Here is a 23,633-nt window from a genome sequence, read left to right on the forward strand (position 1 = left end):
TTCGTTCCCTCTTCCACTGTCATGTTCGCATCCGTGATCCGCCATACAGCTGGGAATACAATTACTTCCTGTCCAGTTGTCTCATCAACCCTATACTTTAACCCCACATCATACTCCACTTCAAATCTTCTGCTTGCTCATTGAATTGCAGTAACTCCACAAATTGCTCAAAAACTTTGGTCCCAGTGTACGTCTTGCGCACATGAAACTGTCTGCACTAACTCCGCTCCGACTTCACTGATCTGAAAATTTTCGTCTGAGTACTCACACCCAAATTTCTTCATTTAACCATCTACTATTTCACAGTTCTGCCTATGCAATAGTCCTCTTAAACCACGACTAGTACTTCTACTTTTCTTCAATCAATAACAATCCGCTTCAATTACTGCAGAACATAGATCGTCGAAGAAACTAAGGTTTTCTTCTGTAGTCTTTGCCGCCCTGCCCGATTTTTGATCTCAGGCAAGTCACATACTACAACATTCAACCTCTAAGTAGGCAAGGCGTTGACCCTGCTACTCAATCAATTGCAAAATATCCACAACTTCAGGATAATTCCTTTTCTCAGTCCTCCCAATTCGGGAATCTTTGACGCGAATAAGTTCATCAAATGTGAACGAACTTCAATCCATACTTCCTAACTTTTTCTCTCAATAATTTTTTTCTTCGTGTTCTTCAACAATACTCTCATCTATTGCTATTACTTGCCTTCTATGACTAAAAAAACTCATCAATCTCTAACTCCTGCTTTGCGTCTTTATTTCTCTTTCCCCAACTACAGACCTTCGTCGAATTTCACTGAATCTTTGCCGGCGATAGCTATCTGATAGCTGCTCTTGGACAAATACTTGCCTGTTCTCTGAACTTTTCTCTGCTCTCCTGCAAAATCAAGCTCTCAAACTCATGTTCCTCCAGCTTGAAAGAAAAACAAATCAGCGAAAATTATTCTCTTTCTCTCTCTTTTTTTCTCTCTCTCCCTCTCTCTGTCTTTCGCTCTCTCTCTCTCTCTTTCTCTCCCTCCCTCTCTCTGTCTCTCTCTCTCTCTCACTCTCTCTTTCTTTCTCTCTATTACACTCTACTTGCCGTACTCTCAAAACTATCACCTCGCAAATACCAGCTTAACAACATCATGTTGTAAGCTCTCGATACTCTCAACTGGCCTTCTTCTCATCAGAGAGTCAATTACTAACGCTGACAGTCCTTATCTAACTTAACCTTACCCAGCTTTTCTTCTTTCTCTACCTATGTCTAACTCTCACTACTCTCAACCTTCTCAACATTGCCTCACAAATCTCTTGGTCCTTGCCGAGGTCCTGTATTTTTCCACAAATAATGTGTTTTTTGTCCATCTTGGGAATTATTTACGGAAATTGAATACGTGTTTTAGTGTCTTCCCCTTCAAGTGTCTGCAATTATAGTATATAAAATTTTGCACTGCGCTTAGGCCGACTAGCGCCCAAATCTTTTAAAAATTGAAGGAGGGTTTGATGGCTCTGAGAGATCTGTTGGTGGGCTTTTTTGTCCCCAATTTGCCATTGAATACTCTTGTCGGCCGTTAGAATCTCAAGTAGTGGTAATGACTTGGTTCAATTATAGATATAAAATCCAATTGCTGAATAAGAAACGTAAAAACCAAAAACAACAAGAACTTTTATTGCAAAAGATGGTTCAAATTTCTTTCTTCCTAAACAATTTCACTAAGCTGACAGCTACTATTCTTTATCTATACAAAATTTCTCTACATGTAACTCTCAATTCAGCTGCCTGAACTAGTCACGGTTCTCAGGTGTTCTGGCTTTGCTGAATTGGATCAATTCCCTCAACAATATTTTGTTCTTACAACTTCTCTACAGGTCAACTACTAATCTACAGCTCTATTGTGGTAATGTTATGGTCCTCCCCCTTATTTAAGTATCAAGCAACAACGTAATAAGGGCCAAACAAAAGATCGTGTTCACATTGCAACTATGTATAATTTTATTTGGGCCTTGCTTGCGTAAACTTTGCTATGACTTGAAAAGAACATTCAAATGACCTGATCGCCTTCTCTACACATTGTTGACTTCTTTTCAAGCCGGTCAAACTAAAACAAAAACAGTATCAGACGTCTGACTCTACCAATTAATAAATCGGTCATTAACTCATCTCAACAAGTAGCTTCTTTTGAGGCTTAATGTCCTCCCACGGTATCTATAAAACAATTTCCCATAAGTGACATTGAAGAAACCTGCCCCAAGGTATGTACTTACTCACTGCCAGGTTTGATCAGGCTATGGTAAATACCTGACAATAACTGTTTTTTTGAAAATTTGAAATTTTCAAAATCATTTTTCCACCCGTTCAACTTCTAAGTTTGTTCCATAAACATCTGATTTGCGATATGGCTTTGAATTGCAAACCAACAATTTTACTAACAAAATGTAGGAAAGTGTTTTCGAAATTCAAGTTCTATCGATTGCGACAGTTTGTAACAAAGAGCCTGTTCTCCGTTTCTACATTTTTCAACTGAGAATAATGAGATGGTAACTACATAAAAGTTCGTTTATTGTTTGATTCAATTCTGGAAATCAATCATTAAATCTTTGTTGTTAAAATGAAAAGTTTCATAAAAGCTGTATATTGTTTTTGCCATTACAAAATCAATAACTATGGTCAATTCTGATTATTATCGCGAAGTATTTATTCGTACAATGCTATTTCCAAGTCTATTTCTGAATAAAAAATCTTGACCAAAAATGTTGGTCACTACGTTGAATTTACTTTTTTAATCAGGTAATATTATTCATTATTCCTAGTATTACTCACAAGTATGTTTCACGATTAACGCTGTACGCTTATTTGAAGAGCAGTGACAATTTTACTAATAGATAAACCCTGTAGGTATATTATATTCTAACTACACCCGTCTTCAAATAATAATAATAATACCACTGAACAAACCTATTAGGTATTAAAAGTAGGTATAAAACGATTTAGATCGATCCTATCAAAATTTACAGATGATATATTTAATTGCCTCGATTTATCTTTATTGTTGCCTCGAAAGAGAAATATAGTCAATTTGGTAGAAACATAGGATAGAGTTCAGTGAAATTATCCTTTAACTTTTCCTCATAACAGGCGCAATTAAACCCACCGACTTAAATCTTTGTTTTTTCTAGGTCTTTATCGGTTATAACCGCAATCTATCACCGTTTTGAGGGATTTTGAGATTAAATTTTATAACCAGATTTTCGTAAATAACTTTGCACCTCATTTCAAACCTAACCAAGCGGAAATTGCCGGATTAGTAAAACAATTTCTTACGATTACTCCTCTAAAATTGTATTTTGAGAGCAAAAGGCGTGAATAATCATGCGTTAAATTTCACTACGGCTGTTTTTTATCGTTTAGAGAAATTTGGTTAAACTAAATAGCTTAAAAGTTCAAGATAACTTTGATAATTTTTTACGCGGTGCACGGCCAATTTAACAAAAAAAACATGGTCGTTTCAATAAGGATTGTCAATTCTGATTATGATAGCGAATCTTTTATTCTTGCAAGACAATTATTGTGAGGTCTATTTTTTTAAGTCTTGATCAAAACTTTAGGTCATTACGTTGCAAATACTACATTTATTGAATAAATTTTTCGCAGAAGTCAATGTTATTACAGTCGTGAGCGTGTGTGAAAGACAGTGACAGAAAGCAAAATAAAATTTGCTTTAAAAAATGGCGCTTTTTGTCACATCTGACCAAGATGACTGATTTTGAGAAAGCGAGAACAACAGTGAGAGGATCTGGTCACTGTTGTCCAGACCATCACTGTTGTCATGATTACAATGTCTATTTCCGCGACGGTCATAGCGGCGGTCAAAGTGTCATATAAACAAATGAAAGGAGGCCTGATTGGCGAATAACTGCAGAAAAGGCCATGGCAGTATAAATTACGAATTAGAAGACAATAAGCAGCGTTTCAATTAACCATTTCATTGTCCACAAAAACAATTAAATCTCCGAACTAGGTCTCAAGAAATTAGCCAAAAATTGGAGCAAACTATGTTTCGGTTCATTGAAAAGTGTTGCGAACAAATTCTGAAAATTGTGGACAATGATTGAGTTATCCTTAAATGCCAGTGATTAACGCCATAGTTTTTTTCCGTCGCTGTTGGCCTCTTTAACGTACGCGGGCTCCTGTAGCGTAAAACAAATTTATATGAGGAGGTTTTGTTACTGTTGTCAAAGGGCTTAATAGTCAAGGGAGGGGCTCAATATATGTACTATTTGCTACGCAATGCTTAATTTCTGCGCAAAGATGTTTATATTATCAATGTCGAAAATAAGTTAGCTCCCTCTAGTTCTACAAAGTAAAAATTTATTTTTTCACTATTACTCAAACTTGCTGTCAAATTCCGGAAAAAAATTCACGATTGGTCGCCTACCCTAGTGCTCTAAGTATCTTCCTATGAAATGAAATTAAGATAAAAACGTAATGGTAACTCATCAGATAACACAATGTAAAGCTGACAAATTCCATCCAATTTTCATTAGAAAACAGTTGTATCAAAACCTGATGTTTGCGCTCGTTTATTCGATTATGATTGAACTTTCATTTGCGTTAAACAATAGAGAGAAAAAATATAAATAAATTGTAATTATGCGACAACACTTTTTGTGAAAATTGGATAGATTTTCTCAAATTTTCATTAGGTTATCTGGTAAGTTACCATTGCGTATAATCTCATTTTCATATAAGGATCATTCAGTGTAGGGATCAAAGACTGGTGTTAAATTGTTTTCTAAATTTGATTACAATTTGAATCAAAATTGCTTCAAAAATTAAATTTTTACCTCGTAAAGCTAGGGGGTGCTAACCTACTCTTGATGTTCAGTATATCCAAATCTCTAAATAAAAGTTGCCTAAGACAGTAACATATTATGCTTAATATACAAATGTGCTTCGTTTTTAATGCGTTCTTTTTTATAGTATTATTACTAAGAAAACTGTTCATTAATATTAAACTTTTCGCCATTGAAGAATTCAATAACATTGGACAGTTGACGGAACACGAAAGTAATATTATAGCATTGCTGTATGTTCTCACGTACTTGACATGTTCTCATGTCTTTCAGTTCTGCTATTTACGGTCAGAAGAATAAAAAAATCACACCTGTAAATTTAGTGTATATTGGAATCCTACTTAAAACACTCACGTGCACATTTTAAAATGCCGAAAGTCTGCATTGCCAGAAGTTAAAATGCCAGAAGTTGCTACTTAGCCAGAAGTTGACTTCCGTTGACTTCCGTCATCTTAAAAGGTGCGCGTTTCGTGTTTTAAGCATGGTTAAGTGGCTCTGCAGAAGTCAATTCGAAATTCTGACTTAATATCTTGAACCACTTCGCGGTTCTCGATAAACGCCAGAAGTTCTCAGTGACTTCAAGCAGATTCACTTAACCATTGCTTCCTAGCGTAGGGAGAATTTAATACGTTGAAACGGGGCAAGTTAATTGGTAGAACCAAAAATCACGCGTGCGAAAAACAGTAGCTCAATGTACTGAATTGCAAATGCTTTCAAGTAATGGTGACATTGTTTTTGTTTTTTATTGTTCTTATGATATTGTTAATGTTTTGTAGGTTCCTGGACATTTCCGGAGAACGAGTTATTTCTCACAAACAACAATGACAAGATAGACCTCAAGTACTTCGACATCAATGACGAATGGGCTCTCTCTCAAGTCACTGTCGTGTCAACTAGACAACTCTACCCAGGGTGAGTGAACCAAATCTTTCACAGTATAGCCCCCAAGAAGTTAAACCACCATATAAGGTATATTTGCGACTAATTTTTATTTTGGGGGCTATTGTTGTACATACTATGATCACTAACCGACGGGGGCTATAATTGGAACAAGGCGGCTCGGTAATGTGCGATCGCAGATAAGGTTCCGAACCCGCTCATCCAAAATTTTGGCATAATTGTCTACCAAATGAGGAACAGATGGAAAAACACAAAAAACTCAAGTAATTTTCAAAAAAAACTGGTGTATGAACGAAAAGATAGGCTCCAAAGCAAAAACCTCAGTGGAGTAAAAAATGATGCATTAGATTGATGAGATATGCCGATATTAAGAAAGCGAGCGAAGACGAACGGCAAAATCAAACAACAACAACAAACATTAATTACATCAAAAAATTTATGTCCGTTTTAAAAAACAAAACTTAATAACAAAGTCAAAATAGCGTCAGATAAAACTCAAAATAAACAATATAACTTGTAATTCACCATAAAGAAATGTTTATTCAGCAGTTCATAATAAAGCTTGGTAACAATTAGACAAAAAGGAACAGAAACTTTTAAGTTAGAAAATTCGCTGATTTTAAAAAAAAAAACAATTAATTTCAAAATACTGAAACCATTAGTAATCAACTAAAATATCCCATAGGGGTACTATTACCAATGCTTCTATGGAAGGGAATTAAGAACTCTTGGTATTCAATTTTTTATGCAGTTACAAAAAGAACAACAAATAGACAACAAACTAAAAATCAATTAAAACTTGCCAGAAAATGCTTTGGAAGCCGTAAAGCCATACTTTGGCCCCCAAAATATATTTGATTGCACCTTCGTCGAACACCATGTATTATGTGGCCGCTCATTAAAAAAATAAGCAACAATTAGACAAAAAAGAAAAAAAAATTAAATATTATGTAATACTTGTTTTTTTTCGAAAAAAATTTATTTCCAAAGACATGAAAGCCATTAATTACAAAATGAAAAATTGAATAGGTTCCTTTATTCTTCCAAAGTAAGCCCTCGAGACCTGCAATTATCCAGAATATGTCTTACGTCTACATAAAGAACGTCAAATGTGACAAAAATTAAAAATTCACTTACTTTTTTTTGTGAAAAACCCGTGTTGAAGCCAGTAAAGTCATAAAGAATTCTCTTAAAACATTAAATTTTTTGACACCAATCCCTTTTGACACCTCCCTTGAAATGTAATATGAGACCTCTCATTAATGAAACCAGGTAACGTTTAGACCAAAAAGAAAAAAGCAAGATTATAATACTTGTTTTTATCGAAAAAACTTTATTTCCAAAGACATGAAAGGCATTAATTACAAAATGAAAAAACTGAATAGGTTCATTGATTCTTCCAAAAAAAGTCTTAGAGACCTGCAATTATCCAGAATATGTCTTACGTCTACAAAAAGAACGTCAAATGTGACAAAAATTAAAAATTCACTTACTTTTTTTTGTGAAAAACCCGTGTGGAAGCCAGTAAAGTCATAAAGAATTCTCTTAAAACATTAAATTTTTTGACACCATTCCCTTTTGACACCTCCCTTGAAATGTAATATGTGACCTCTCATTAATGAAACCAGGTAACGTTTAGACCAAAAAGAAAAAAGCAAGATTATGTAATACTTGTTTTTATCGAAAAAAATTTATTTCCAAAGACATGAAAGGCATTAATTACAAAATGAAAAAACTGAATAGGTTCATTGATTTTTCCAAAGGAAGTCCTAAAGGCCTGCAATTATCCAGAATATGTCTTACGTCTACAAAAAGAACGTCAAATGTGACAAAAATTAAAAATTCACTTACTTTTTTTTTGTGAAAAACCCGTGTGGAAGCCAGTAAAGTCATTAAGAATTCTCTTAAAAAATTAAATTTTTTGACACCAATCCCCTTTGACACCTCCCTTGAATTGTGATATGTGACCTCTCATTAATGAAACCAGGTAACGTTTAGACCAAAAAGAAAAAAGCAAGATTATGTAATACTTGTTTTTATCGAAAAAAATTTATTTCCAAAGACATGAAAGGCATTAATTACGAAATGAAAAACTGAATAGGTTCATTGATTCTTCCAAAGGAAGTCCTAGAGACCTGCAATTATCCAGAATATGTCTTACGTCTACAAAAAGAACGTCAAATGTGACAAAAATTAAAAATTCATTTACTTTTTTTTGAAAAACCCGTGTCGAAGCCAGTAAAGTCATAACGAATTCTTTAAAAACATTAGATTTTGTTACACCAATCCCTTTTCACACCTTGCTTTGACAAAATTAATGTAGTCCTTAACCTTTAATTAACGAGACCAGGTAACAAACAGACAATAAAGGGAACAAAATTGCGAAGTTGAAATGTTTTTTTTTTATTTTGGAAAACAATTGTTTTCAAAGTCATGAAAGCCATTATCTATCTTCTAATATCAGAACATAGGCTCATCTACTCTTCCAGGAAAAGGCAGCCAAATCGGGTCCTTGTACAGGAAATTAAATACGACTAAAAAGACAAAGTAAAAACGACAGTTAAAAAGACAAAATTAAAAAATTCAATTAAGTTCTTCGAGAAAGTACTGTCGGAGCGGTAAAGAACCACAATCTATATCTTAAAAGATTTACATATTATCAATATTGCGTTATTTTGAACGCGAAAAATGTGATATATGAACTGACAATAACGTGATAACTTGACAAAACTAGAAAACATGAAAAATGGGCAAATACCTAATAATTAAAAACAAATTGTGAAATCTAGTAGTATCAAAGCCAGAAAACCATAATATAAGCCGTAAAACAGCAATAAAGACTAAATTTGAATTCAGCAGAAAGAAGGAGCACTCTTTGTTTGCTGACACAAAGCTACAAGTTGACCAAATTAAGAGAAAAATGGAGGCAAAGTTCAATAAGCCATTTTTTCTTTAAAAATCAAATATTTTAAAAGTCAAAACGACCATAAGCTTTCAAGCAATCAACTAGATAAATAACTTCAAGGTAATTAGGAAGCTAATAGGACCTATCACTAGTGAGCTTTGATTCGAAATATTCTGTTATTTAATTTAAACAAAAAAAGTTCGATTTTTTTTTTAAAAAACCGACTGACGACAATCCGAATTATTTTTGGATTGTCACTGTCCAAGATTGTTACTGAACTAATCCTGCTAATGTTGATTTTCTATTAGGAATATTCAATTTTCGGAAAGTCATTGATATCGATATTTTGTTAGTTAAAGATCAAAAATAAATGCTGCGTTTTTGATAATCAACGAATAAAGTTATCAAAAACGGCAAAGTTTCATTTACAGAGCACTCTCAACGGAAGTTGAAGTGGAATTAGCACCATTTCCAGTCTACAAAGATTGTGTTAGTGTTGTTTGGTTGTGCACTTCCTGCAAATTTAATCAGAATGGACTAAAGAAACTTATTTCGTACTGTTTTTGATGAAAAAGTCTGAATTTTGTGAAATATTTAGCCGGAATTTGTGACAAAAAAATTCAATGAAATTAGCCGACAATATACTTTGTCTTCAAACGTAAAATCAACAACATTTTCCTGAAAAAGTTCGTCCAATTTTATCAAAATTGGCAAATTTTTAGTCCAAAATTTCGAAAAAAAATGAATGAAATCAACGGAATTCACTCTATTTTGTCGAAAGTTTAAACCTCGATAACTCCCTGTAAAAAACGAAAATCAAAAAAATCTTTTTATTTCCATATTCTACGCTGGAAAAGCTTTCTAATGATTTCAGTCTCAACTCTCTACGATGAATATATCGATCGGCCATAATTGACTGAACAAAAAAAAACCCATTTGAGTATATAGTTCCTCCCCCCCTCAAGAGGGGTCGGAACAAAAACCCCAAACCAGTATCTCATTTGGCAATTTGCTGTGCTGTCTCTTAAACCAACTGGTCTTAAATTTGATGATGATGGTCATCCCGGGTCGAGGTTTAGTAAAAAAAAAAATAATGTAAGATTAGCGCTGAATAACTTTTTTAACCGCAAAGAGCCCGCATCTTTTAGCGTTGAATGCAGTGAATTTTTGCGGTTTTCAGCGGCGAAATTTTTTTTCACCATATTCACCGGATTTCTAACAAAAAAGAAACTGGCGGACACGAGTTCGAACCTCGCTTCTCCTGTATGTCGTCAACTTCTTGTTCCACTGCCTGTAATATTCGTGCGAGTCATTTTTAACTTGTAATTTTCATTACCGGAATATGTTGGAAGAACTGTATATCATCCTTACTACACCGTCACAATTGTTGTAATGTAGCACAAGATAACTGTCCACAGTTCATCAGGATTCTGGCTACTTATCTCTTCTCAGATTTATCTCCCATGTCAACATTATCTCTCATCAAGCCTTCTTCTCTGGTTCATCAGGCCTAAATGATCTCTGGTACATTACAAGTATCTACTGGTACCAAATTTTGGAGCAATGTTACATTGAAAGCGTCTGCTGGTAACTAAACCTGGTTAAACACAAGGTGGATGCGACTCAAAAACCAACTATTCGTTTGGCTAAATATGATTTACTCTATGGCCTATAAGACATGAATTGGGATTTTGTCGACTTCAGCAACTTTCTATAACTCAACAAGTAAAAATATTAAATATGATTCAGCAGCCTGAGTGCAACTCTTTTTTTATCATTTGACGTTTTTCTGTTTCTTTTTAACTCAAGTGATTTTCGGCTTTCTGCATTGAAGGCTGGCACTTGAGGGCGGGGGGGGGGGGGGGGGGGGGGTAACTCTGGAGAAAGAGTGCTATAACACACACCTTTTAGGTATTAGTTCTTTTCACTAAAGCTGAAAAGAAAAATCGTTCATCAGGTCCATTGATATAAAGTGTTAGATCGTCCATTTTCGGACTTTCCAGCTATTTTTCCATGTTTCCAGACTACGTAATTTTTGACGGACGACGCTTTGTTTGGACTGGACATCCTTGATTCCGTCTGGGATCTCAACCTGGAATGCTAAAAGTTGATAAAAAAATATGCTGTAAACTGTAAAAAATGCTAAAAATGCCGTAAATTTTTTGCAATAATTGCGGTTGAAAAGTGATTAACGCAGTGAACTATCAATATTTTCGGTCCACAAGTTGCAATTCTTTTTAAAAAATTGCTACTAATTTTGCCCCATTTCCTTTGAACCCTTTGAAAACTTGACAGTTCAGGCAAGATTTTGTAATGCAATTTTTTTCATCGCAATTCTTGCTGTTTTCTCCCGGTAAAAACTCAAACGGTGAATTCAAACTTTATCATACAACCCAAGTTGACGCCCCAGACCGAAGTGATCGTCGTTCCGGGCGTCTGTCTACAAGCGTATACCTGCAGATCATATACTGGAATACAATACTCTAGAGAAATCTCGGGCGATATAAATTATGGAAAATGTTAGGAATTTTTTTCTGAAATTACAAACAACTAACAATAATCTATCAGATAAACTAGTGATTTTTAAATTAAATAAAAGGATCAAATACAAGGAAGCGGAGTTCACCCGGGTAAACCAAAAGTTGTTATCCTATAAATTTCCTCTTATGGATCTTTACTGTCATAGACGAAGAAAAATGTACGAAATTGGTAGGGTTACAACTTTCCCATAAAGGAAAGTTCTGTGGTTATAACTTTATCATAAAGGAAGGTTCTACGATTACAACTTTATCCTAATAGGAAAGTTCTATGATTAAAACCTCTCATAAAATGGAAAGTTCTAGGATAACACATTTTTCATAAATGAAAGTTCTAAGACTACTTATTTTTCATGTTCAATAGTTGCAACCTGATAATGACACCACAGTCATAAAAACTTTTCATAGACTACATAATAGGAAGTTGTAATTTTACAACTTTTTCAACTATGAATTCAACTCGGGCACTTTCACAATGTATTGAGATACAAAAAAGAAACGACTAAACAAATTTGAGCGTTACAAGCGCTTACACATAAAGAACTTTATAGTAAATTAACTCACTTTTATGGCTGTTTTTAGCAGCTTTTTTATTCTAATGCATTGTAAATGGGCTCTGCTTGCTTCTACATCAACCGAATCTCGTCAACAATGTCCTCGCCTTTGATACTTTATGAAATATCCCCCATCATTCATCACTAACCCAATAATATTGTTCACATGCTGCAAAAAATGTTTATTTTAAGAAAATCTATGTTAGTTTGGGCACTACAGCCACCCGCTGTCCACAGTGATTACATCAAAACACATTGGAATGGCTTCTGGCAATTTTGAGTCCATTACCCTTCCAAGTTGATTTTGACCATTTTTATTTGAATATTTTGCTTTTCTAAGACTAATCGTGAGCAAAAATATGAACCCGTTCTGACGTAAAGATAACAAAAATTAATTAATTAAGGAAAAATTATTCAGCATCAGGTTTCCATTCTTTTATTGTAACATTTTAAAGTATTATGCTGCTATTGTCTTGCTAACGTTATGTTGCCCGAAAGCATCTATTAAAAGCATCTGTTGCCCAAAAATTTGAGTTAACGTCTTTTTAAATGTTGTTTACATTGATAATTGAACTCTACGAAAGCTCAGAAAAGTAGTAAAAATCTGCGCAGTGTAAACATTTTTCAATCTTTCCAAGTCGAAAGATCTTCACTGACATTTTTGATGTATTTCTTTAAAATGTTCATTAAAAGCTATAAGAGCTCTTTTTTGTTCCTCTTTCAACTTTTGTTTTTTAATACTGGCTGTTTATCTCCAGAGTTCAGTTTCTGAATTATTAAACTTTGGATCAAATTTTCAAGCTCAAACTTTTTTTTTCAAAAAATGAATGTTCATATTATGTTTAAACTAACTATCACTCACAGTTTTACGAAAACTAAAAGCTTCAGGCAAGTAAGATCAGTGTTCGTTCAACCAGTCAAAAAAAGTTGTTAACCAAATATTGCAAAATCAGTTTGGAATGATAATTTGGTAGCCTTCTAGAACGCTTTTTAATAACCCGGAGGTTGGTGGCAGAGTAAATCAGCTCTGAATCAGTTTATAGACATTCTGTTTTTTAGGATGGCCAGTATTCTGTTCATATCACAATTAACACTGGCCAGTCTGATTTTTGAGTAAAATTTTTGTCATGAAAAATAAAATTCTCAGCTTAACTCCCACCAACAAGGTTTGCTTTATATGCGATTCGAACTTCCTCGTGGGTGTTTGTGACATTTAATTTGCGTAGCAAGTCGTAACCACTGAGCTAAATGGGTTTTGTGGTACTTGACTACAAACCAACTTATGTATAAATAGCGTGCATACTACTATGGTAATTACCAGTTCTAAGCTACAAAACTATTTCTGCTCAGACTTATTTTTGGGGTATGAGTAATTTTCAGACTATACAAGATAAATTTAGCCTGGGTGATCTCTATGACCTCAATATAATCATAATGAAGAAATACTGCACATAGAGAAGCTTAAAATTTTCTGGGTATGCAACGTTTCAGAACCGAAATAAGTTTTTCCACTTAAAATGTGCTGGTTCAGCGCTGAAAAGCTCTGAGACTCAAGTCCGGGAACGTTTTTATTTCGTCTTTTAGCATTAAAGTATAATTTTGATGCTAAACGGAAAATTACAAGGAAACAGGCTGCTGGGTCATCAATAGCTAGAAATTGGAACTAAAATGCTTTTCGAGGTAGTTTGAAAACAAATAATCATTTTGAACTATAGAAATAGTATTTTAAACTTTCAAATTTTTTTGCGTGAATTGAAAACTGTTAAAATATGTGAAAATTTAAATAGTTTTAACAGGTTTGGTATAAGCTTATTTTTTTCATTTTAGTTTTCTTCCAATTGTATCAATTTGTATCCTCGATTGGTTTTTTTTAACTTTTGGCAGTCTTTTTCTGTACTTTTCTTTGGCGTTGTCTCCGTAAATTTTTACCATCGAGTTTCACTGATGTTTTATTAGCTCAAACTTTATTATTGTAAATTGTGCTATTGCGTTTATCTCGTCTTTCTTTTCAATCAGTAATAATTAATAATTTGAAAAATTGTTTTTTTTTGTGTTTTAATTATGCGAAATTTTTGAAAAAGCAAGGTCTGCGTACTCAAGTTTTGTGTGATCAAAAAACAAAGAACTAAAAAGAAATGCTAACTTCGAAACCCAAGTTTCTCCAGGAAAACATTTTGTTTTTACTGACATTTTAAAGCAAAAATCTTAGACAACCCTTTGTTGTTAGGAAAGGCCTGATATTAGTATTTGAATTTAAAGTTAGTACAGGAACAAAAAAAACTGTGAAGTGAATCATGAAATAATTTGGTGAGATTTTAAACAGACTTTTGTTTAATTGTGAAATTCGTTGCTACTTTATCTGGTACTGTGTTTGATTCCGCGCTGGTCATTTGTAATTTCTGACAAACTTAAGATCATTGATATTTGGTTCGCTTGAATATTTTTCCATTCTATTCGAAAAACGGAGGAATCCGTAAGAATTGCTGTGAAAAATTTGCACCGCCAAAATTGTCTCTTAGCGGCCAACAATGCGTTAAATGCGCTAAGTTTTCAAAAGAGATGGGGTGAAATTTGTGGAATTTTGTAAATAGAGAATCGCAAATTGTAGCGTTAAAATATTGACAATTCACCACTTTAACTTCTCTAACTCTTGCAAAAAAATTCAGAGCATTTACAATATATCTTTATCATTTTTTAGCAATGTCACTTCAACCCGGGACCCAAAAACGATTTCTTGTTTTTGTTGGCAGTCTAAAAGGGAAAAACTGTTCAGAGAGAAAAGGAAAGAAATTAGTAATGCAGTTTTAGTATTATTGTTTGTGTTTACTTACGACGTCCCTAAACTGATCCAAACATTATTTGTTCTGGCAGATTGTATACGTATTCTGTCAGTTGCGACTGTATATACTTTTGGTCACATTTTGATGCCAGAGAGATAATTGTACCTAAGGCTCAGTGACAATCAGCTTTGATTCAGAACAATTTGAGAGAATTTTTAAAATCCAGTACAGATTCAGAAGGATTTCAGAACCAACTGTGAAGTGATTTCTGAATTTCTCTGAATCAGAGCAAAATTCAGAGAAAATAGTCAGTCTTCTTCTGAATCAGAAGATAATTCATAATGAATCTCTGAATTAGCTCTGAATTAGACAAATTCAGTCCAAAATGTGACCTGAAATAGACCGAGTTAGGTACGGGTACATAAGAGCAAAAATCAGCAAAAATCATTTTTTTCTGAAACAGAAGATGATTCAGGGTGAATCATTGATTTAGCTCTGAATCAGGCAAATTCAGTGCAAATTGTGACCTGAATTAGACTGAATTTTCAAGAAAGCACTGATGTGTGTTTGTGTTTAGTTACGACGTGCCTCTGATAGAGTTGTGTCTGAGGATTATCTGGGAGAGAAGACCCAAGTTCTACTTCCTCAACATCATATTCCCATCCACTCTCATATATGTCTGTGTCCTGTCTGTATTTCTGCTTCCCTGTGAAAGGTAAACTGCCGTCATCATTTTCTCTCTCTCTCTCTCTCTCTCTCTCCATTGTGTCACTCGCAAAATTGAGCAAATTAACAAATCGGAAAGTTGCTAAATTTTAATCAGAAAATTTCTAATTTGATTTTTTTTCAAAATTGTTCAACAATCATATTGAAAGTTTTTTTTCTACTATACTTAACACAGAAACTACAATATGAATTAAAATATTTTACTATTAAAATTGGTGTTTTTGTTATCCAAAAGACTGAAACCTAAAATATATTATTATAGCATCTTGGCAAGAAAATTTCGTCCCTCTTCATGAAAATTGATTTTGCAAAGATTTTGTAACAGTTATTTAAAATGTGATCGAAGAAGATGAAAATAAAGGGTGCTCTACTTGCTTAGAGAAACTAATTTTGAAATATCTTACTAAGATCTTGATACAATTCTTTCTAACAAAACTAAAACAAGATAATTTCAAATTTGCGCAAGAAGATCTTGATAAATACCACTCTATTTTCTAAGTCGAGATCTCTATCAAGTTCCGTTTTTGTTTTGTATTACACTACTACTTTTCATGAACCAGTTTTGAGGCCATAAATTTAAAACAAATATCAACTAATTAAACAAAAAAATATGTGACATATAATATAATTATATGCTTCCTCTCATTTATTCTAAAGTTGTAAAATATTATGCTGCCCAGTCTTGCAAATGTTATGTTGCTGAATCATTAATTTTAATTTTTGAACTATTGTTTTCTATAGAGCTACTTTGTAGCATCGTTTGATGAGTCTCGATTGTTTGAATTTTTTGCGAAAGTTTAAAAAATCTGTAGACATATGTGCAGGGTGATTTTTTGGAAGCATAGTTATTAAAAATGTTGTCGCGGAGCCTTTTTTCATATTCAACTTTTGGTATATTTTATTTTATTCAACTTAACTTAAAAATAATCAACCAAAAAACAAGATGAAATTTTTGTAGTCACTTGTATAATTTTATTAGTCTTATATGTTTTGACGGCAAGAATTGCGTTGTCAATATGACCACATAAGCAAAACCTATAATATAATTTATTTCCGGATTTATGAAGATTTTTTCCCTGTACAAAGTTATAAGAATTTCATAGAAGTGCCTGATTTTCTAGCAAAATTAATAAAACTAATGTATAGATTCGTACATTCTGCAGCGAATTGCTTGAGTGGCCATAATTTGTACAACGAGGAGTTTCAAAGAGCAATTAATTTTCCAATATAATTTCACAATCTTCGAGAAAGCATTTGATTTTTTTTTGTCTTTCGGCAATAAAAAAATTCTGATGTTAAGAAACGATAGCAGAAGACGTACGCTGATGCATAGTTCGAGCTTGGAGCCAAATGGCTTTTTGGGGAAGTTGAAAACATTATCACTTTGAAACAGAAAACTAGTAGCGCTGTAAGCTTTCTCACTACCTCCAATTTTAGAGAGAATTAAGAGATAATGCGAGTTTTAAACGGTTTTAACGGGATTGGTATGAACATATTTCTTTATTTTAGTTTTTTTCCAAATTGTTTACCCATCTTCACCCTCTACCATTTGCTTTTTGCAAGTTTTTGTATTCTTTTTCCTCGGCCTTTTTGTTTTTATATTTTCCTATAAAAAGGAAGTTTTCTTACTCATATTTTAATAGTTTATACTATTTTTGATTGTAAAGTGTGTTTTACTGTTGATGTCGCCTTTTTTTCTTATGCCTTTTTTTGTTTAATAAGAAAATCTTCTTCTCTTCTGTTTTAATCATTGGAAAATGAGAATCTTCCAACAGAGCAGGACCTGTGCCATCTAGTTATGTGGGTTTAAAAACTTCATAGGCTCAAAAAACAGAGAACTGGAAAAATTGCTGAGATCGAATATGCACCCTGTTTTCGTTTGTATTCTGAAGCGCATTTCTTAGAAAACCCCTCAAAGAAAACACCAATGATTGGGTTTCGTTATAGCAAATTAGTACAGGAACAGAAAAACTGTTAGGCGAATCAGGAAATAATTTGATAAGATCTCAATTTTGTCTATTTTTGCCAGGATACAATCCACTTGCTGGCAATTCAAGCCCAGCAGCAGAGCTGTAGTCGCAAATAACTACAAGTTCAGCTGAGCTCAGCGACTGAACGCTTAGCGATGTTTCACGAGCCTTAAAAACTAATGCTTAGCTTATTTGCGTACATCAGTAATACATACAATTCAATTATGAGGAAAATTAGATAGTGATGACTGTAAATAAGTTCTTGTATTCAATACAAGATCTCATTATCCACGTCAATTTTCACTCAAAAGCACGATCTGCTCAAAGTTGTAAGGTGTTTTCATATAATTGATTAAAAAATCAATTTCTAGCCATTTTTTTCGAAAAATATTTGTAACTTAACTGAAAAGGACATTTTGATAAAGCATTCCAAATTTTATACCGAAAAATGGGATCATACTTGTCTTGGCAAGTTACATCAAGTTTTGCTTCACACAACAGTCAGTTATGAAAAAAATTAATTTGTTTGATTTTTTAAATTTGAATTTGATTTTTTAAAATTGAATTTGATTTTTTTTAATTGTTGTTTTAATCAACTGTTGTTTACCTGTTTGTTGCTGTTTAAGTGGTGAGAAGATAGCCCTGAATATCACAATTCTGCTCTCGTTGGCTGTCAACAATGTCCGTATCTCAGAGTCCATGCCTCCCAGCTCCAAAAACTCACCTGTTCTCGGTTAGTAGTTATAACATGTAATTACTTACTAAATAGAAAGAGTTGGAATAATTTATTAAGAGTTATTTTGAATTTTGCGATAATTATGCAGAGTAAAAAAGCAGCATTACAAGCCTGCATCCCTACTGACTAAAGTGAACTATTTGGTTCATTTGACTTCTTCAATTCCACAAAATTTATCTTAATACATGTAAAAAGGGCCTTACAGCGTTGGACATGTTGACAAAGAAATGATTAAACTAATTGTTAATCAGACTATATCTATGTCATCGGTCGCCAAATTCCATAAATTAGCGCAATATTAATTAAAAGGTAGGGACGCTGGCTTGTAATGAGTGAAAGTATGAAAGAATCGTTCCGAATTCTGAGTGCCTTGCTCTGTTGTTGTGATGATTCGAAATTTGTTTTGCTTTGTTTATTTGGCAGGTCTCTTCTTCATCGCCCAGATCAGTATGGTGACTCTGTCTATCTTCTGCAATGCACTGGTTCTGTCTGTGTTCCACAGGTCCAGCTACCACACCCCAATGCCACACTACCTCAGGCGAATACTCTGTCTATGCTGCAAACCCAAACAGGTACCCCCACCCCCACCCCCCCCCCCACACACACACACACACACACACACACATATATATATATATATATATATATATATATATATATATATATATATATATATATATACATATACATACATATATATATATATATATATATATATATATATATATATATATATATATATATATATACATAAACACACACATATTAAAACACAATGGAGGGTCCCTGTCATAATAACCAACCCCCCCCCCCCACCACCACCACCACCACCACCACCACCACCACCACCACCACCACCACCACCACCACCACCACCACCACCACCACCACCACCACCACCACCGCCACCACCACCACCACCACCACCACCACCACCACCACCACCACCACCACCACCACCACCACCACCACCACCACCACCACCACCACCACTACCACCACTGATCAGACCCCAAGTGACCTCTGATCAGACCCCAAGTCTAGTGCACACGGCGCGTTTCCAGGCCAAAATTACAGGGTCTGGAAATGGGTTGAAACGCACAAAATCCTGAACAATGGTTCCATTTGCGTCTGATCAGAGGTTTCTTTTGTCATCAGGAACGGTCTCATCAGAGGTCATTTTAGTCTGGGACCGGAAAGAGCCAGTCTATTCTTCATGGGGAAATCCCATCTTGTGGACATAAATAATCCTTTTTTATCTACCCCAAAACATTCTCCACAGCATAGCCACTCTGTTAATGAATCCCATATAGAACATTTTAAACCAAACAATTATCCGGAACTTTTTTATAATCAAAGTTTTTGATCTAATTTTTGCTGTTTTAATTTGCTCTCAAACATGAAGATAAAAATTTAAAACTCTTTTTGTCTGTTTTTTAGTATTTTTTTAATGTTGAGATAGAGGGAAAGAGGAAAGAAAAAGAAAAAAATAGATAGAATACCTCATTCTCTAACTCTAATCAGAAGAACAATTGTAGGCTTTTAGATTTTTCCGCGTTGCATGCTTTTTTAATCTGAGAATCTGATATGCCTGTTTGCATTAATTGTCAATCAACTTTTAAAAAGTTGTAATTTTTATTTACGTTTCAGAACGACAACAGTCATCGTCACCCGAAAGGTCATCCTCTAAAAGTTAAACAACACTCGGCCAAAATTGTTTACAATTCTGTGGATCAGTACGGGTTTGTGGGCGAAAATGGCGCCGCAATAATGTCAATAGCCCAAAATGGGTCATCAGAACCCTACGCGAAGATACCAATAAGTGAGCGAAATGTTTTTGCAGCCGATGATTTCAAACCTTCTGCTTCGGGGTCGTTGAACAAATCCGAAACAGGGCCCAATTTCTGTTCACAACTTTCGCCTATTGTGAAAAACTTGAATGACGTCACGAAATTTCTGAAGAAATTTGAGGAATTGCAATATTATGAGTATGAATGGAAACATTTAGCGCATATTGTTGACAAAATGTTTGCAGTTTTTTTCACAGTATGTGCTCTGGGAATGGCTCTGATATTTAAATTTGTATTTATAGCACAGGCTGATTCACCAGAAGTACTCTCCGAACTGCATAACTTGTGTCAAGATAATTTATGAATAATGTTAGGGATTGAATTTGTTTCCTCAAAAACGCACTGCCATTTTTTAAAAAAAAATCAGGTTTATTGTTTTAAAACGTGTCAAATGACAGACGTCTGAAAATTAGCCGGCAGACAATTTTATCTATATTTTTCAAAGAATATTTATTGCGTATGGCCATGCCTTTTTAAATTAGCGATGAGGCCTTGCAGCGTATGACGGTCTGAATCCTGAGCAAAGAATGAAAATTGGAAACAGATTCCAAAAATTTTCGTATTTTTATAAAAGCGACATTTGGGGAAAATGAATAAAATTGTAGTGTTTAAAATGACAGTTTTTCTGGCCAGTGAAATAAGATATGTTAGAATATTTGTCCATCAGACCTTTGCTTAAGCCAAGATAATTGCAGAGAAAACTAGTTAATTCAAAAGACAAACACAAATTCTTAAAACAATCAACTTGTTGAATGTTTGTTTTCAAGTAAATTTTTTCGAATACAGACCTCTGCAGCGCCAGCCTTCCTATATAAAAAGCCAGACTTTAAGACTGGCTATGTGATTGTTTGTTTCGATCCATATTACGCGACTCAGCTCACAACACTTTAAATTTTGACGTACATCTTGTGTGGAGACCAACAGCATATCAGAAAAATTAAAATTGGGATCGAAAACAAACTTCGTTGTTATCGGATCTATCAATATTTCTTTCTGCATGTCTTACAAAACAATAGCATATTTGCTGATTACTCACGAGCCTTTTCCATACCATAGCGGACTCTGGGACTCTATATGAATCGAGAGAATCCAGACGTATTATCCCAACCAAAATTTTGAGTACTCAAATCTAATTGGCAAAAACAATTTTTGGATATTCACATTTACGGTCTTTCGTCACAATGTTTGCGCTCAATCTTTTGTCCTAGCTCCATCTAGAACCACTGTTCAGTTCTCAAGGAAAACATCCCAAATCAAAGTTCTTTTTTGAATAACGGGACATTAGTTAAACACTTTTGCAAACAAGTTTCAACAAATAATCAAAAGTGATAAAACAAGCAAAATGGAAATAGAAGTTTTGAATCGAAAAAGTTGTATCAAGAATTTGCCTACAAAAATCAGCATTGAAGCGAGACTCATATGCTTGAATAGCAACATAGAACAAATTACTTTACCGTTTTAAATGGAATATCAATTTCATGTCCCTCATTTATTAGACACAAATTCAATTTGTTAAATCGTAATTTACTTGAAATATGGTTCTCTGGTTCTGACTAAAATTTCTATGCTGAAGAAAGGGCTGGTAATTCCAAGGTCATACTCAATGCGGTACATATTACCAAAAGACAACTGTATGGTTCTGACGTCGTCAAAGCAAGAATATAAGAAGGACTATTAAATATAAGAAGGACTATTAGGATATAAGAAGGACTATTAAATTTCCCTAAGAAAAAAAAGATCTCAATGCAATCTCCTAGATGCACCTCTCTTTTTTCTCTGAGTACAGTAGCAACGACATAAATGAGGCGGCCTCTCGAAGAAGAGAGGCACAGGAACCTGAGAGCACAGGAAGGGGACGAGGCTAAGCAGAGAGGCTTAATCTTGGGAACGTGTTCGAGTAAGTGATTTGCAATCTAAAACATTGGAGTGGCAGTATGCATTGAAATTAGTATGTAGAATTTTAAACGTTTTGAAACATCATTTTTGGTGGGTTGTAGATTATCAACAACCGGACCGGGGGGTATTGCTTCAGTTCCTCGATTTGGAGTCAAATTGTTTTTTGCTTTTGAGCGTTTAGTAGTATTACTGAGGTCATTTCAAAATTGTTTGCTGTATGTGGGGGGTTAAAATTTGGTTAATGAAACGGAATATTAAATAGCTTACAAAAACAATGTCAATTAGTATTTCAATCGGAGAGGGTCTAAGCAACTAGTACTAAAATTTGAGCCAACACTGTAATTAAAACAGTAATAGTGGTTCGCTAGGCCTACTCGAAGCACTTTGTTCTTACTTTCAGAGCTATCAAGCCGAAAATTACACAAAATTTTTTAAGCATTCGATTTTAGGCATCGTCCGTGAACCAATGTCTCTTTTTTCAATCTCCTCAAGGTTGCATCTTTGAGGCCAAATTTACGGAAAAATGAAAACTTCTTGAAAAGTTCTGTCATTTTTTTCTTATGCACAACTTGGGTCTCATTCTTGTCCTCTAATATCCCGCTCCCGGCCCTGATTTTGTGACATGCACATTTATAAGAAACAATGTTTCAATATAAGTTCGTAGTTACACCCCACCCTAAAAAATTGCTATATCTATTCTTACTCTATTGCTAATCTTTTTTTATCTCTTGGAGATAGCAATTATATGTTATTTTGTTTCTTTTTTCTTTACTAGTGTTCTTTTTAATAAAAATTGTAAACATAACTTTGAATTCATCTGCTGTTTAACTTATTCCATTTTCAATGCGCTTTAAGTTGTTCAAAAACTCACGTTTTGTTTAGAATTGGATAGTTTGCTTTTTTCTCACTGATTAACTGTGGTACTATTGGATATTTCATGTTTTACATACAGATCAGATGTGTGGTGTCGTTAAAAAAGCTACATAGAGTCGCAACTACTCATTAATCAAATATATTTATGAGAAATTTTACAAAACAATTCACATTATTTCAATTTTTCCTATAAACAAGAAAACTCCATAAAAAACGTTGCCCAGCAAACGTTTGTTTTAAAAAAATGCAGCGAAAAATTTTAATTATTTTCTAAATGAGTTTGTTCAAAAATAATTTCACTCGTGCCAATAAAGCCAAAAAATATGAATGAAAATGGAATTTTATTAGATTCTCTGGCTTTCGCAATGATTCACAAAAAAATTTAGTAAAGCATTGACTTTTCAACCTTTTAGGAATTTCCATTAAAAAACAAAGATTTTTAAAGTTTTATCCTGACGCACAGGCATAATTTCCAAGCCGTTGCCCAATTTAGAAAGCGTTTTTTGCAATCTTGGATTTCAACATTTAAAACTTTTATTTCTTTTTCAATTTTAAAATTGCTATATCGGCAGGCGTTTGCTCTTTTTGACAGATACTTTTGAGGTTTTCACAAAATAACAGGAAAAGAGATGAATCGAAGTTAAGAGACTGAAAAAAAACAACGCAAAACTTATATTAATCCGATTTTTGTAGTTCATATAGATCCCTGCCAACTTTGCTTTTGCTTTCCGCTCCTCGATAAATATCTGATAGACTCTTACATCTCCTATTAAATTACACAAAACAACAAAAAAATGGTCAGTTCATAAATGCTTTTTCAAAAAATTATTTATTTTTATTGAACAAACAGAAATTTGCAGTATCAGATTTGTGGGAACTTTGTTTGGCGAGTTTTTTAGAGAAAGTAAAACTAAAGAATGCTTACCCGGTTTTTCTCGTTATTCTTCACCACAAAGTTATACGATTCAATTGAAAAGGTCTAGATTATGACTTTATGAGAATCACATATTCCGAAAATTGAAAATTTTTTCAGCGCTATTTATTTTTTATAGCTTGCATGATGGGGCT

At 33.9% G+C, this 23,633-nt stretch overlaps 1 protein-coding gene across 1 annotated transcript in view; it reads left to right on the top strand.

The window, feature by feature from the left end:
- The window catches only part of LOC142351821 (neuronal acetylcholine receptor subunit alpha-9-like), a 31,159-nt gene extending 11,025 nt beyond the window's left edge, over positions 1 to 20,134 (top strand). The window contains exons 2-6 of the mRNA XM_075404025.1: positions 5,615 to 5,750; positions 15,092 to 15,229; positions 17,837 to 17,943; positions 18,370 to 18,518; positions 19,597 to 20,134. Of these exons, the coding sequence (XP_075260140.1) occupies positions 5,615 to 5,750; positions 15,092 to 15,229; positions 17,837 to 17,943; positions 18,370 to 18,518; positions 19,597 to 20,100 (1,034 nt within the window). The 3' untranslated portion in view covers positions 20,101 to 20,134. The remainder of the gene's footprint in view (positions 1 to 5,614; positions 5,751 to 15,091; positions 15,230 to 17,836; positions 17,944 to 18,369; positions 18,519 to 19,596) is intronic.
- The last annotated feature ends 3,499 nt before the right edge of the window (positions 20,135 to 23,633 follow it).

Source organism: Convolutriloba macropyga, chromosome 13 (genome assembly GCF_964194025.1).
Source record: "Convolutriloba macropyga chromosome 13, txConMacr16.3, whole genome shotgun sequence".
Classification (NCBI taxonomy): domain Eukaryota; kingdom Metazoa; phylum Xenacoelomorpha; order Acoela; family Convolutidae; genus Convolutriloba; species Convolutriloba macropyga.